Source organism: Furipterus horrens, unplaced genomic scaffold, assembly GCF_987537825.1.
Source record: "Furipterus horrens unplaced genomic scaffold, mFurHor1.1.pri manual_scaffold_4, whole genome shotgun sequence".
Lineage (NCBI taxonomy): Eukaryota > Metazoa > Chordata > Mammalia > Chiroptera > Furipteridae > Furipterus > Furipterus horrens.
In genome coordinates, this window is record NW_028327174.1 from 195,552,754 (window position 1) to 195,569,542 (window position 16,789).

Consider the following 16,789-nt stretch of genomic DNA (forward strand, 5'->3'; position numbering starts at 1 on the left):
GCACTGCTGCAGCACAGACCTTAAAAGAAAGGCTGCCTTTAGGCTCTGGCCAGTCCTCTGGCAGAGACCCCGCTGTCACACTGCTGAACGCAGACAGACTTGGGGATGCAGGAGGTCTGTCACGCACAGAGCTGCACGCACAGGTTCCAAACTGAGCATGGCCCTGCGGAGCACAGCCACCCTCTGCGCTTCTCCTGCTCTGTGACCTCACTGGCTGCTCCGGGCACGAGGAGTGCACAGAGCCACCCTCAACATGTCCCATGATTCCCCGTTTTGTGAGCTCACTCCCTCACCGGGCAACTCATCTGTGCCAGGCCCCAAACTCTCACCAGGCAACTCATCTGTACCAGGCCCCATGAGGGTGCTAAGGTCACAGAGATGAGGCTGACACTCTCCCTGAAAGGGACGGTGGGCCAGGCACGGGGACAGTGCTGGTCCAGAGCGGGGAGGGCTTGCGGGGGGACAGGAGTATGCGGCAGGCCCCTGGGAGGCTGGGATTTTGTCAGGCGGAACAGAAGAGCAAGGGTGCTCCTGGTGTGGAGAGAGCAGGAGCTGAGCTGCCTCTGGGTTCCACCAGCGCTCAGCACAGGTCTGGCCTGGAGCAGGAGCCCGTGAAGCACAGTGACGTTGTCTTGGGGACTGGAGAAGAGGAAAAGGACTCCGCCTAGGGTGGGGCCCTTAGCAGAGTCTTTTGGGGTGAGAAGAACTGCCCGGATGTGGAGGACGGCAGGGACCTCCAGCCCAGAACCCCCAACAGTGGGCAGGAGGGCTTGGTAGGGGGCACGTCTGGCAAGACTCTTGAAGGCTGGGTAAGTTCTCCTGACTACCAGGCAGGTCCGCGACCAGGGGCGGGAGTCCTGGAGAGGGAGCCACATCCTGGAGGGCTGAAGGGCCTGCCTATCCCAGTAATTGCTGACATTTCCTGACGCCCTCTGTGCCTCACAGACCCGTGGAGTAGAGTGACACACGACCCGGGGAACACGAGGACATCGTGGACACACTGGTGGAGCTGGGGTGGGGCAGGTCTGCGGAAGGCCAGGACAGACAGAGACGCTGCGGGGAGGGAAGCTTGTGAAACAGGACGGGCGAGAGTGGATTCTGGGAGCTGCTAGAGGAAAGGTGGTGCTGACAAGGCCCAGGTGCCGCTGAGCGCCCCAAGGAGCAGAGTCTGGGGAACAGGTCGGAGCCCGGCAGCACCCTGCTTAAGGGAAGGAGGACCCAACACCGCTCTCAGCACAAACCCAGCTCGCACCCCCAGCCCTGCTGGACTCCACACTCCACCCCTCCGCCGGGCTCCAGCTGGCCAGCTCAGTGTCCGCTGCGCACTTCAGTAGGGCCTTTCTGGAGTCTATACCTTGGGCCAAAGGAGTGATTTAAAAGGCATGGATTCTCTACTGCAGCCAGTGGAGAAAGTAGCGGGGGCTGTGTGGGCCAGGTACAGGGAATTCCGGGGCTTTAACCAGAAGGCAGCTGCCACCCTAGGACAGTCTAGAACTGTGGCTGTTTGGTCTCTCAGGTTCAGAACCTTCGGCAGGTACCAGGTATCTGAGACAGCCTGAAGAAGGCTCTCCTGCCATCCTAGGAAAATGAACTCTCTGCCTAGTCCTTGAAGCCGTCGAAATGCAAGGGTGTTAATTAAACATTGCATTTATTCTGCACTGATCTCCAGCAAGGCGGCAGTGATGAGGTGATGGGCACCTCCTGGCAAGCTGGTGGGGAATCACTCCGGGGACCAAACTGGTTGGAGTTTATAACAAACGGAAAGGGGACTTTGAGACCCCCTGCCCACGGCGTCATCACACAGCACAGATCTGGGCCTTTCAAAACCACCAGATGAATTCCATCTCTCAGGATTAAGTTAAACCACCACCGTGGGACTGTCGGCTCCCTTAAGTCAGGGACCATGTCACTGTCACCCCTGTTTTCATAGGCATGGCACAGAGTAGGTACCAGTGATTGCTGAACAAGTGACCTAGGTCTCTTTCTCCACGCCTGGGCCCTGGCATGTGGCTGACCTGACACATTCCATTTGCAGAAGCTATCATAGGCAACTGTGCCTATCACCATAACCTGCGACTCCTGGCCCTGACCTGCTATTGCTCTTCTGTCCTCTCTCTATCTGGTGCCCTGGGTGACCTCTGACCTTGATTCTCAGCCATGCATACCCTCTTGGTTTCAGGATTCCCACAGCCCTGGGTATAAAACTCTCTCTGCCATCAGACAAGAGGACAAGAGGCTGAGACATCTCCTCTTTGGCCTCTGTGCACCTGTCTGCCCATCTTCTGATAATAGCCTCTGATTTCCTTTCCAAAACTACCCTTCCTTCACCTCTTAGGTATGTGCTGCAGGGAGGGCCCTGCCCACGGTACATGGAAGACCCCCTGGCCACAATGTTGGGTTCTGAGGTAGGTGTATAATCTAAGTTGGTTCAGTGAGTGAATCCCACGCCTTGCATGGAAGTCACTAGCAAGTGACCCTCACTTTTCTGCTGGTCTTACACCTGGAAGAATGTGGTCTGAGGCTGTGGCAGTCACCTTGCCACCAGAAAGGGACAGCCTACCTGACAGTGGCACCAGTAGAGAAGGCAAAGCCAAGAAATGTTAGCAAAAAAAAAAAAAAACAAACCCTGGGTCTGAATGACAAGATTTGATACCTAGATCAAGCCATACATGAAGCTGGTGTGAGCAAACAATTTCCAATTTCTCTTTTGGGTTTTATGTCTCTTGCAACCAAAAGTAACCTAACTGCTATAGATCCCCAATATAGGTTCTGCTTTTGGCCTTTGGAGCTGGACTGGCTCCTACATACGCTGGGTTTTTATCTTGCAATCTACCCATTCACACACACCAGGAAATCACCTAGCATGCCTCTGGTATCTGATGGTGGGTTTGGTGCAGTCTATACCAGGTGCAAGATACCAGCTACTGGTCTTGGTGCCAGCTGAGGCCCAGAAACATTAAGGAAGGCCGCAGGTTGGGAAGAAAGCAGGAGCAAGGCCTTAGGAGTGGCCCAGCACCCTGGGACCTTGGGTCACCCACTGAAGCCGCGGCCCTGGTCCCAGCACTGCAAAGCCAGCGGGAAACTGCGTGGTCTCGGCGCAGAGATGGGCCGCGAACCCGAGCTCTAGAAATAAACAACATGGCTTTGAATCCTAACTGTTGCTTCTGAGCCAGAAACCCCAGCTAAGTCTCCACCCTCTCTGAGCCTGTTTCCTCCCCTGCAAGAGAAGCGAACACCTGAAGCCCAGGAGGGTGGCTGGAGGGTAAAGTGGGCTAGCCCATGGGACTCGCCCAGCATGGCTCCTGGAATCGGGACACAGACCCAATTCTCCAGCTCTCGGAGCTGCCCCTGGTACACGGAGAGCAATGCATCCTCATGCTCCTCCCACAACTGCTCTTAGACCACCCGGATGCCCAGCATAGAACAGGTGCTCAAACTGTGGTTAGAGTGCTCCGGACCTAGAAGGAGGGGGTTGATCTTGGCTCCTGGCCCTTCTGCAGCCATGCTTAACTTGTGCTGCACGGAGATCAGGCGGTGTAGCTTCGAAAGCAGACTGCTATCTTAAACCTGGACTTTCATTTGGAGGCTGACATCTCTCAGCCCTTCCACGGCGCATCAGAACACCTGCCCTCAACGCTGAGTTCCCTGTGATGAGACAACCACAGCAACCCCTGCTTGTCTGTGGGACACACCTTCCGAGATGCTCTGCGGATGCCTGAGACTGCAGACATCACCGAACCCTAGATATACAATGGGTTTTCCTGTGAAGACATACTTATGATAAAGTTTAATTTATAAATGAGGCCCAGTAAGAGATAAACAACTAATAATAAAACAGAACAATTATAAACAGCAAACATTAAGTTATGTGACTTTGGGGCCATTTTTAAGTAAAATAAGGGTTACTTGAACACAAACACTGACACTGTGACAGTCTAGCTAATATCTTAGATGGCTGTGAGTGACTAAGGGACGTGGGTACTGTGTATAATGTGGATACACTGGGCAAAGGGATGACTCATTTCCCAGGCAGAATGGGGTGAGATTCCATCATGTTGCTAAGAATGGGATGCAATTTGAAACTTAATTGTTTACTTCTGAAATCTTCCATGTTAATATTTTCAGACTGGAAGGGACCATAGGTAACTGACACCATGGGTAAGGGGGTGGGGGGTGGGGCTACTGTACCATCCAAAAAGGCAACACATAATGCTTAATCAGAAATCTCCAGAATTTTCAACTCAACTCTTACGAATTTCTAGAATCTGATTTTTCTTTTTTGATTGGCAAGTTTTTCCTCCTGAAACTGGAGATGCCTGCTCAGAGGAGCAAACCCTGGTCTTGCTAACCTTCCAGCAGCAGGCTGTTTCTGGGATAGCCTGGGCTTTGAAAAAGCGAGGCCACACGGAAAAATAGGCCCAGCCAGTCACCCTTCCCAGAGCGACCTGACAAACCACCACCAGTGAGGGACCACGCTGCTCTGGCTAGCGGCAGCGAACGAGTCAGAACCTCGTTGGACAGCTACGGGTCAGGACTGCAGGCAGAGCTGCCTGCGTCGCCTGCAGCTGACACGAGGGCTGATCCCGGTGGAGGAGCTGGAGGGAACGGCGCAGGGAGACCCCCACGGTAGTGCAAGGCGTGGTGGAGCAGAAAAGGGGCGATGGAAAGGGGAGTCCGGACTGGAGATGAGAGGTGAAGGGTAGCGCGCAGAGCTCTGCCTGTGGGCCGTGAAAGCATGGCGAAGGGTTAGGCCGTGAGAAGGACCGGCCTGCAGATAACACGGCTCGCCTGCTCACACTCGTGCCTGGTGCCCCAGCCTATCGCACGGCCCCTTCTGCTCAACGAGCCAGGCGCGGGCACCACCACCTGCTCTTTCCAGGGCCGTCCCCTGGACGTGCCGCCAGCACCTCACCCCCTCTGCCTGGTGGTCTAGCCCTCCTGGGTTTGGGGGTTGACTTTCCCACCAAGAGCTGCAGGGACACAGCTCAGTTACAAGTGCGTGCGTGCAGGAGAGCTGCCCCTGGCGAGGCCAAGGTGTTCTAAGGGCCACGGTGATGTTAAGCGCTGGCCGCTGGGAGGCGACCTCCACGGGTGACTGGCAGCCGGCCCCACTTCTCCCCGCTGGAGAAAGGGCCTGTGTGGACGGATGATATCTCACTCAACCCTCGTAATGACCCGCAACGTGGGGACTGTTATGTCCACACTAAAGATGAGGAAACTGAATTCACCGAGGCTGAGTAACTCACGGAAGGTCACCAGCTAGTCAGTGAAGAGCTGAAATTTCAGGACAGCGCTGCCTGATTCTAAGGTCTGTGCTTTGTCCTGTCTCCCCATTGACTCCACCAACCTGACTCTCAGCATTCGGGGGCCGGGGGCTGTGTTTGCTTGCTCTCTCTGTCAATGGTCTATGCGCGTGTGTGGGAGTGTATGTGGGTGTGTGTGTAAATTTTTCGCCACACCGTTTAAAAGCCAGGTTCAGACGCCATGGCATGTTACCCCTAAACCACTTCAGTGTGTACCTAGTGGGAATAAAGATAAACCCCCAACAACCATGACGTTACAATACTTCTCTCCTATCACCTACATCCCAGCCCATCTTCAAACCTTCCAATTTTCCCAAGAATGTCCTTAAAACTTAAAAACCAATCCGAATTACATTCATACTTTGCATTGGGCATGTAGCTTAGTCTCTTACAGTTAAAGTCCTTGCTTTATCAGTATAATTTGAGGGCCGCTGCTAGGCCTTTCCTTCCCTGGACTGCCCTCTCCCCAGCTCCACTCTTCCCTGGGTAACCCAGCCTGGGAGCATGGGGGTGCCCCAGTCCTCTCTGGCCCTTCCCCCCACCTCTTCTTTCCTGGGGCATATATGTCTACACCTTAGGAGCTTATAAAAACATGAAATAAAATGAGACAGGATCTAAATTCCTATAATACAAAAATGTTTCCACTTGGAAACAAAACCCTTATTTATGGAAAGAGATTTAGAAGTAGTTTTTGGCCATGAATGGAATAGTCATTTTTCTTCAAATGAACAGAATTATAAGCAGAGCAAGTAAAATAAAGTCCCCAAAACTGGCTGATCACATAGCAAGTACTTAAACAATAATCAATCCTTAGTCGATTTAAAAATCCACCTCAGTAAGTAGAACCCCAGGACAGTTACTGACTGCCAGGCCCCGCAGTGAGCTCCCAGAGGCTCCTGTTCTCACGGGGGGTGACAAGCACTAACGCAATAATGACGAGGCTGAGGGAGACGCGGCGTGTGTGCCAACGGGGCACTAGGACCCTCCCAGCAGAGTCAGGAGCGTCTACAGTACAAAGAACGGGCTGCCCTCAGGGTGGCCAGGCAGATCACAAAGGGCCTCGTGCCCCCCCCCCCCCAAGGGTGAGGATAGAATCTCTAGGGAAGGCTGGGAGCAGGGAGGTGAGGCAGCCACTCGAGTGTGTTGCCAGTGGGCCCCAGAAGGCCATGTGGGGAGTGCAGTGGGGGTGAGCCTAGAGGACAGTTAGGAGACTGCAAAATAGTCCAGGTGAGTGGGAACACGGCCTGGCCCAAAGCTGTGACAGGGGCGATGGAGAGGACAGGTGAGCAATCCAGGGGGCAGAATGCAGAGGCTGGGCTGGGGCTGGGCATGGGCCCAGGCTGCTGGCTGGAGCTCACTGGGGTGGGAGAAAGAGGAGGAGGGTTGAGTCTGGCGAGGAGCGGGCATTCAGACTGCAGGCCTGTGGCCTGAGGTGTCCGAGGTGTTTGGGAGGCAATGGCTGAATTGAAGGGAACCATGTGACTTCCAAGTTCAATGGGGCAGCAGGGATTTCTCAGGGCACTCAGAGCCTCTCAGCACTCGCTGGCTGGCCAGCTTTCCAGCCCAGCGCGAGACTGGCACTCCCTGGCCTGGCTTATGCTGGTCGAGCCAGGACTCCCTGGGTGCCCAGGCAAGAGGGGCACCACGTTCCAGGAGCTACTGCTGGGACATCTCCAATCCCCAGTCCCCCGTCTCTGGTACCGCTTGGTTTGGGCTTTGGTTTGACTGGCTTTTCAAACTTGACATTAAAGAGGTTTAGAAACCTTTGCTCAAGCAGGAGAATAGAGGAACCCACTTTTCAGAATCTGTCAGATTGGAAGGCAGGCAACTACTTTGTCTGCAGGATCAATTCACCAGGGGAAACACAGCCAAGGGGCTCTTGGGGTGGGGGGTCTGCCGTGACGTTCTCAAGGGAGCCCCTTCCTCCCACCTGCTGGAAGGCCCAGCCCCTGGCCGAGGCCCACAGCCAGCCCAGCCCCCTAGCCAGGGAGGGACAGCTGCACACCTCCGGGAAGCAGAGGCGCCGCTGGCCATGGAGTGCGTATTAGCGCTAATTCCAACCAACGTCTCCCGAGCCTGCTCCCTCCCCAGCTGACAGTCAAGAGTCAGAACAACGAGCAGAGACGTGAAGGCACCCAGTGGTCCCTCCATCCTACTAACTGCAGGGTGCAGAGCAGTTTCCGTTGGGTGCCCAGGCCCTGCTGGAGAGGACACCACGTCCCCTTTCCTTCCAGTCACAGAAAGGAGGGAACGTCTGCTCCCCACCCAGGAGAGGAAGGCATGGGAAATCCTTCGCTTCTCCCTGTGCCCTCTCCCTCACTCCTGCCCAGAGGAGGAGGAGTCCTTCCCTTGGAGGAGTTCCCCGGGACAAGGGAAGCTGGCTCCGCGTGTGTTGGGGGAGGTCACCGAGAAGACGTGACTGCCAGCTGCCCCGAGAACTGGACCTGGGACATTGGAGGCTCCTCATGCCCCCCGTCCTGGGAATGTGTGCTCTCCCCACTGTTCGCACTTCCAGGGACGTGGCCTTGAGACAGCAATGTGGTGTTGAGACGATCTGGATGGTATATGTGACCAAACCCCGTTCAGGTCTCTACATAAACTTTTAAGATTCTGGTGATGGGTGTGGAGACCTACTTGTCTTGTGGATGCCCAAGTCGGGCCTCATAAGTAAGTTCCCTTGCTTGTTGGCCCTGCCACCTACCCATCTGGAGACGCCTCCTTTCCCTCTGCTCTCTCCCTGCCCTGTTACGAGGCCAGTGTGCTCTTCTGGGCCCCGCTGGGACGCTGCCTGTAACTGTCCCCTTCTCCTGGCGGAGCAGCTCAGTCTTCTTACTTCTGAGGGGAAGTCTGAGCAAGCCCGTGTGGTCTCACGTCTAAAGCAGCGCCCCTTTCAGTAAAGAAGCTGGCATTCGTATCTTGTTTTGACCATCTCCTGGGCCTTATTTCGTGATTCTGAACTTGAGAGGCGGAAAAGTTATTCAAAGCCTCTCTCAACCTAACCATTTTCCGAGGTAGGAATAAGCATTCTCAAGTTACTTGAGATTTTGAACTCTTTGGAGAAACCAGACATGCTAAGGGTTCAGAGGCTAACTAAAAATCCATGTCTTTTGCTCCTGTCTAGAACCATCAGTGTGGTTCATCACCAGCTCTGAGGAGCGTTATGTGTCTGCTTTAGAAAACAAATGAATTGTTCAATTTGTTGACCAAATACCATTAAATACAGGGTCCAACTTGGGACCTGGGTCCTGGGGGTGAAGAGGTTGCCTCTGGAGGGCCCTCGGAGTACCCTGCGGTCACCTTTCTCACTCTGGGTTGAGACTGTCCATTTGCTTGTCTGTCTCCCTCTTTCTGCCCCACAAGGACTTACTTTTTTTTTTTTTTTAAATACATGATAGGTCTCAATACATGGATGAATAGATGCAGAATTAAATGGAGGAATGTTGTAGCCTCAAAGGAGGAAGCTCCAGTGAGGCAGAGAGGTACGCGAGCACCTTTCCTCCCCTGGCAGAGGCTCCCCTGTCGCTGCCCCCACAGAGCTGCTGTCTGGGGTCGTCCTGCCACCCTGCCACGTGTCTCCATGGAGCGCCCCTGGCTGGCTACATGGGCACGGACTCTGTGAGGCTCAGGGACTGACGTGACCATCTCGCAGTCTCCGTCCTCATGGACAGCCAAGTGTTCTTAAAGAATGAAATAAACCCACAGAAATGCAAACTCAAGGCAGGGGTCTGTCTGAGGTTAGCGTGCACTGTCTGGCTGGTTTGAATGATTTTGCTGGAATACATCAGCTTTACCAGACACATCAAAGAGCTGAGTCTCTGTCTGGTGGGCAGCTGCAGTCAGACCGTCCTGGTTTCCGTGCTGGTGATGTGGCCCTGGGCAGGTCCCTCCAGGTCCCACACTCTAACTCGCTGACCATAAAATGCAGCTAAGGATCCCTTCCTCAGAGGGCTGAGGCAGAGATGACATACGTTTCCAGAGGAGAAGGGACACTGTTGTGGTGACATGAGTGGTTTAGGTGACACATGGGTGGACACTTAAATTTTTTTTGATACATCCTAGAAAATACTTGGACTACTATATCAACCCTATGATTTTGCCAACATTATTGCTTAAGATGAGGCTAAAGTTCATATATATATTAGGTCCCAGTCTGTTTAAAGGGAAATATCAAATGAAAAAGTAGTAGCAACAGTGGAAGAGTATGGCAAAAATTTTGACACGGAACTCAAGACTGCTCTTTGAGAAGAATGTGGTGTCCCTAAAACCCATGCCAGCCAGTAGCGGGCGCTATTGAGACGCTGCCTGTTCAGGTCCAGGCCCAACCAACCAGGCGCCTGCGGAAGGACTGAAGGACAACCTAACTGGGGGCAAAACTGGAAAGAGTGAAAAGAAAGGGCCTGCGGTTTCCCAGCCCATCCCCCCAGCAGCTAATCCGTCAGCTAATGAAGAAGCGGCGGGCACCAGTGAGCCAGCCAGCAGTTCACTTACAGCAAACTGATTAGGAATGTTCAACCAACAGCAGACTGTAGACCTTTCCAGAGAAAATAAATAGAGTGTAGACTGTATGCAAATGTGTTTGTCACTTTGACAGCACGTCTCAATTAAGGCATCTCGCGACTGTGGGTAGGCTCTGCGGCTGCAGCTGTAAGGGGAAGCCCGCTGCATGGCTGATACTCAGGGCTTGACCTTAATCCGCATGCATGCATTAAAAAACCCTGCCTTCCTGTACACTTGCATAATGCTGGCAGCCACGTGAGGGAAGTGACAAACGGGGGAAAAAAAGCCACTTTCATCCTCTCCAGTTTACAGACCTGTGAAGGCACAGACAGCTCTTATTTCAACAGAGTTTGGGGTGGCTTTTTTAATTGTTTATCCCCCACCCGCGCGCACACGCTCTTATTCTGCATTTAGCTGGGAATGACATGAAAGCATCTCTACTTCTTGCTGAAATGGAAAGAAGGTCTTTCTCCATTTCAAATAGGGCCTCCTTTTTGTGTTTCGCAAATGGAATGTTTAACACCATGAAGTCTCCTCCCCCGCCCCCTCTTTCTCTGTAATGGGCTCCAAACTCCAGCGAGGGGCTCTTTTCATGGGAAGGTTCGTGTGTGCAGGAATGAGGACAAAGGCAGGCAGGAAGCTGGCTCTGGAACGCCGCGCTGGTGACCACGGGGGCTGGGCTTTCAGCAAACCCAGCCAGGGAACTGGGGCGCAGGCTTCTCCAACAGGGCCTGAGCCATGAGGAGGCAGCTCTTCAGGGGTGCAAACACCAATGCAATTTGAAGATAATCATTACACAAATGAGCACTGCCCCGCGGATGCTTCTTATGTTACATTCCGATATTTATAACATCCCTTTTAAGTGTAAAATCAGAAAAGGGGGGGATGAACCTCTCCAAGTTTAAGTGTATGAATGTAGCATCTAAAAATATTGACTGCAGAGGAAGATTCTATGTTGTAACAAACTCACACCTTCCAATCATAACCCACAGCAACAAGTTCATTAGTCTCTTCATTTCTCAATAGCTCTGTGCCTAGTCCATAGTACACACTTGATAAATGTCTGTTAAAAACGAACTCTTTAAATGTATGCTTCTAGCTCCTTTATGTGAAAAAAAAAGGTAATCATATTTAAAATAAAATCATAAAGGCTATTTTAATCATGCTTCATCCAATAAATGGCTAATCAGGTGATTTCAGAAAAAATAACATTGCAGTTTCTTATTACAGTCATATCTTGCTAACAAAGCCATTTCTTAATAAACCAAGAAATTATGACTTCTGTTAATCATGAGAGTCAATTCAGAGAATAGGGGAGAGTATACGATCTTTTTTAACCAAACATATAACCACCAATAAGAAATGGTTAAAAAAATTTCAGTTTCTACACAGAATACAATATTTTACTTAAGAGAAAAAAGATCAAACAAATAGACAATTTTTCAAATGCTCAGGTTGTTGAAATAGTTGGTTAAAGAATTGGATCTCTAGAACCGTAGTGTGGGTGTTTCCTCTGAGAAGCACGACTCCCGATATTGATTTTCAGGAAGTACATTAATAAAGAACTCCTAATTGATTTTTTTTAAGACTCCGCTTGTTGCCTTTTATTTGAAGGTGCAAAGATGGGCCTGGGATGCTAAAGTGTTCTAATGAGATGCTTAGCTAACAGAGGCACCTTAAACGGAGTGCCTTGGGGTGGGGGAGGCAGCAGCTGCATTTAATGACTTCACTCAAGAGTTCAGCTAGTTTATGACCACAGCCACGCTGTCTCCTCAAAATTTTTGAAAATTCATATTCAAAACATGTTTGCACCAAATAAACGTTCGAAGATGTGCAAACTCCACGGCGTTATTTTGCCAAAGAGAGCCGAAACGAGAATGTGTGGCGGCTTCACGTGCCTCAGCTGCTGCTGAGACGCAAAGCAAGGCAAACCCAGACCAGTTAAAGGGCCGGGTACATACCTGTCCGAAGTGGACGGTGATTGGCCTTCGGTCTTCTCGGAGCTTAGGGTCCTTGGCCTCCACCAGTGGGGATGGCACAGTCTTCGGTAACTGCTCTTCCAAGGTGGGGGCACAGCCATTCTCAGCGACCTCCTGCAGGGAAAAGCCAGCCAGGGGTTGGTGTCAGGGTCTCGGCACCTGCTGTGAGCACAGGTGCTCCCTCCAACCCCAAGGCCATGGACCTCCCTCTGGGACATTTAGAGCCTATCCTCCTGCTAGGGATGAAGGATAATGTGGCTGTTGACTCTTAAGAACTAGAGAAACCTAAACCATACATATTAAATTACAAAGACAACACAATAATTCACAATACTGGGTGGGTGGGGGGACCGTTCATCCTACTACTTTACAGGGCTATTTTCATTCTTACATATTCACTTGGCCACATGCAGACATTTAAAAATTACTTGCAATCACAGCTTATGCATAATTCTACTTTCTATTTTTTCCTACTATATTACAGGCACCTCCATGGTATTGCAACCATTACAATGATAATTTTAATGGATGCATAATATTCATTACATGGCTATACAATATACTTAATAAACCATTCTACTACTATCAAGCATTTAGGTTGTTACTTTCTCCCCTAAACATCACAGTGGTAAACACTGCAATTTTTATTCCTTTTGAATTATTTCTTTAATGGAAATCCATAGGGATGAAATTACTAGGTCAAAAGATATAACCATTTTTAAGGCTTTTTATTCATTCTACCAATTTGCTTTCCAATTTACACCACTACCAGAAATGGTTGCATTGGGAGTTTCACAGTCCCCCTTAGCCTTATCGTTTTAAAAATGTATCGCTAATTTAAGAGGTGAAAAATAAGACCTCATTGTTGTTTTAATTTGCATTACTTTGATTACGAGAGGCCTTGGCCATTTCTTCCACATATGTTTACTGGTGATGTTACTGTTTGTGAAAACAATGTGTTCATGCTCCCTCCCTCTTAGCCCTAATCTTTCTGGCAGAGAATGAAGAGACTGGGGCCGAGTTAGGATTCTATGACTTGAAGGAAGTTTAGGGTGCCAAAGTAATATTTTTAAATTTGGAAATTTACATTTAATTTCTGATTCTGATGAATGAAGTCAAATTCTAAGGAAAGGAAAAGCCCCAATGTGCAAAAAGCAGGCAGTGGCTCCTGCATCTCCTCTGGGGTGTGTGGTGGTGCCCACTTGTGCAATGAGGACCACATGCTTTATTCAATTCATGATGTTGCTTAGATCTTCATCAAAGCAAGGCAGCGAGTAAATATACAAGTAAAATGCGTTTAAATCATTTTTTCACGAAGTAAAAATAACTCATAGAAATAATATAATTTTTAATTCTTTTAATTGCAAAAATTAATATACACTTTGGTTAACAAAACACACGCCTTTAGCACTCATTAAATTCCGCATATTTGGACTTAACCATTGGTTGCTTTAACTTCTCAGCCAAATAGAGAATAGTGGCACATGGAGGAAAGTGGTCCCTTATTGAATAATAATACATTAAGGGTGAAACATATGTAACATCTATGAGCTTCCGTCTCCATCTGTAAAATGGGGATATGGTAGCTATGAGTATAAAGGGTAACGTAACATAAAAGTGTCTAAAGCATGAATAACAGACTGTATGTGGTACTTACTAAACTTCAGGAATTTCCGTGTGTGTGTGTGTGTGTGTGTAAAGTCAACCCCACACACCCAGCTGCAGTCTCTATACAGCTTGGTAACAACACAGTGGGAGGAGGACCTCTTGGTGTTGCAGGCAGGGCTTACAAAAAGCGGCCCACAAGTCTTGGCCTGGCTGAGGCCCAGTGATGAGAGAGGTTGCCGACAGCCAATCAGAAAAGGCTCTTCTGGAAACGGGCCGTCCTGAGGTGCTCAGGTCAAGTGGAACAAAGACAAAGGTGGGGAGGTGCTCCTTCTGTGCCAGGAAGCGGCAAAGGGTAAAAGAGGCATTTTGGAGCCAGTGGGGTTACCAGAGGACAGACGGAACAGGTGGAGTAAAGCCAAACAGTGAAAAAAATTACTTTTGTTCAGGAAAAATACTGCAAGTGTGTGTGAGTGTTGGCTGAAAAAAAGAAATGTAACATGGTAAGAAAATACTGATGGTGATGAAAACTACATGATGATAGCTATTTAAAAAAATGCAGGTAGTAGTTTTGGGGGAAATGTCTTAGTTCAAGCTCATAGGCACAAACACCATCTCCTAGTTCTGTTTTTCACTGCCTACTCGCTGTCTGATCTTTCCAATTCACTCAGCCCCTCTGCAACCTATTTCTTATTTTTACAATGGGGAGACCACCTCCTGCTTGGGAAACTTCAAAGCCACTGGGACAATGGGTTAAATGAGATGAGATGTGAGGAAGCTTTGAAAAATGTTACAATACTGTGCAAACTGAATGTTAGATCCTTGTTCCCGCAAAATGGGAGGCACCCCAACTAAAAAGAGCTGCCCTGTGGTGAGCGCCTCCTACTGGCAGGTACTTTTCCAGCCCCTTGACCTTCACTATCACACTGAGTTTCCACAACAGCCAAGAGGTAATAGGAATACCATGCTTTTATAGGTGAGGAAACAGGGCTCAGAGAGGGCACCTTCCCCAAGGCCACTTAGCTAGAAAGTGGAAGAACCTAGAGCTATGTGGCTTCTGGCATTTAAACCCTGTCAACCTTAACAACAGCACAGGTGAAGGTTTTCTGAGTTCAGGAGGTGCTCAGCCAAGTCATCAGTTGTCATCTCTTTCTCAGAAACCCCTTTTCTAACATGACCTCATGCTGCCATGCCTTGTGATATCTGGGCGCTTACTTATCTTCTTATCCCTATAGACTGAATTCCTTGGGGCTTGGGTTCTCTGCCCCAGAGCCTTGAATATAGTACATGCTCTTTTAACAAATCTCTGTAAAGTTGGGCTGCACATTTGGAAGGCAAATGTATCCAATATACAGATGTGCTTGTGTGTCAAAAAAGTAGTGCAGCACATCAATTTTATTTAGTTAGAAGACCCAAATGTCCGAAAGCCCTTGCAAAGTCCCAAGGCCATATCCGTACCAATTTATTAATTTCTGCACTATTTCTTCCACCTGGGGAAGGACAACTGCTTCCTCCCTGGAGAGCTGAGTGTGGGAGGAGCCCCAGTCAAGAAAGAAATAGGGCCAGTTCACATCCTTTACTGTATCTGCTAGCAGAGGTCTTGCACATAGTAGGGATCCAATAACAGTAAGTCTTGGTCCCCATGAGTAAAGAAATTGCAGTCTAAGAGCTAACTGGGGAGCTGCCAGTATAGGGTAAGGGAAAACAAATTGGCAATTTATATCAAAACCTTAACAGAGGTGAATGTCCTTTGGCCCATTAATTTCATTTCTAGAAACTTATCCTGATGAAATAATGAAGAATTCCTGCAAGATTTTATCTATGAAGATATTTGCCTAGAAAAGTTGGCACTTAATTGTCTAACAATGGGATTGATTAAGTAATGTATATATGTCCCTCAGATAAAACTATGTATCTGTTTAAACAATAACATGTGGAAGAAAGTTAGTGATCTGGGAAATGTTTAGCATATAAGATGTGAAAAATGCAGGTTACAAAATGAGATAATTTTCTTTTTGCTTGTCTGATTTGTTGAATTTTCTTCAATCAACATGTTTTTTGTTTACAAATGGAAAAAAATATTGACCGTAAAAAAGTCATTTTAGAAAAGGAAAACCAAGAAACTGACAGGAGGGGTTAAATCTGTTCCTTCCAAAGGGTCACACAAAAGGAAGACACTAGACAGAGCTGCAGATCCAAGGCCACCATTGGGTGGCACACCTCTTCCCAGGGGCCCCATGGCTCTTTCAGAGCACTGGGTACCTACAAGTTCCCATCCCTCGGTAGAGCAAAGGGGTCAGAAACTAATTCAGTTCCTATCCCTTCCCTAAAAATTTGCTGGATCAAAAATTGTGACTGAGATCTAATCTCTACCTATTTGTGGAGAAGGCAGGGACAGCATCTGAAAGTCCTTGAACAGAGGATCCACAAGAAGCCAGGAGGCCGGAACCCAGAGGAGGAAGGGGCTCTCAGTGGCCTTGGGCAGGAGCGGGGTGGGAGCGGGACAAGGAGGAAGCCAAGGCTATGACTCCATGAGACAGACATGAGAGTTGAGCGCTCCCAGCCCTGGGGAGCTGGAAAGCACAGCCCGGTTAAGGAGCAGAGGGCGGCAGCCGGCCATTCCAAGAACCTCCTGCTCAAGGGGGTAGAAAGTGTGAAAGGTTTTAACCAGCGACTTGGCCAGAGTGGTGTTCTAGAAAGACCCCTCTGGTGGCTGTGTGCATGGCCAAAATGGAGGTAGGCCCGTGCCAACCATGTTCTTGGGGTATGTGCACATGGGGTTTGGGCGGACTGGCTGCTCCAGATGTGGGCAATGCGGAAACGGACAAGATGGAAACTCTTAATTTACTGAGTGGCTACTAAATGTTGCTGTCCAAATCCATTATTTCCTGTAACAACCCCATAAAAATCTCGATTTCTCCTAGTTTATAGATGAGAAGAACCAGGTTCAGAGAGGTCAAGTAACTTACTCAAGGTCACACAGTATCTTATACAACCAGCACAGAAACTAGCTCGTCTGACTCAGAAGCCCAAATACCAGGCCATGGTGTTGGGGGTTTAAAGAACCCTGTGGGTGTGGAGGCCTTACCACCTCTAACTCAGATCGCTGGTTTCCATTTTCAGATTTGGGCAGTGTCCTTCCTTTCCAGTCCACTTTACACCTCAGCAGACGCAAACTAAAACATGAATACTGATATCAAAATAGTATCCAAAGTTGGAATTTCTGTGACGAAGGCTGCAGCGTGTTTTATATCTGGAGACTGGGAGCTGACAGCTGTGCATTAAGGTGTGAAAATGTCTGTTCTACAAGAATCTGCTTAGATGTTCCCGCCCCACATGAGCTTACTCACTCCCTTCAATGCACTAGGGGACACCTGTCCACAGAGACTCAAGGCTTCACTAACT

General features: G+C 49.4%; 1 protein-coding gene across 4 annotated transcripts in view; it reads right to left on the minus strand.

Annotated features, from left to right (window-relative positions):
• DENND1A (DENN domain containing 1A) overlaps window positions 1-16,789 on the minus strand; it is a 481,014-nt gene that overhangs the window by 39,201 nt on the left and 425,024 nt on the right. For all 4 annotated transcript variants that reach the window (XM_090274703.1, XM_090274702.1, XM_090274704.1 and 1 more), the window contains one exon: window positions 11,762-11,893. In XM_090274703.1, the coding sequence (XP_090130829.1) occupies window positions 11,762-11,893 (132 nt within the window). The remainder of the gene's footprint in view (window positions 1-11,761; window positions 11,894-16,789) is intronic.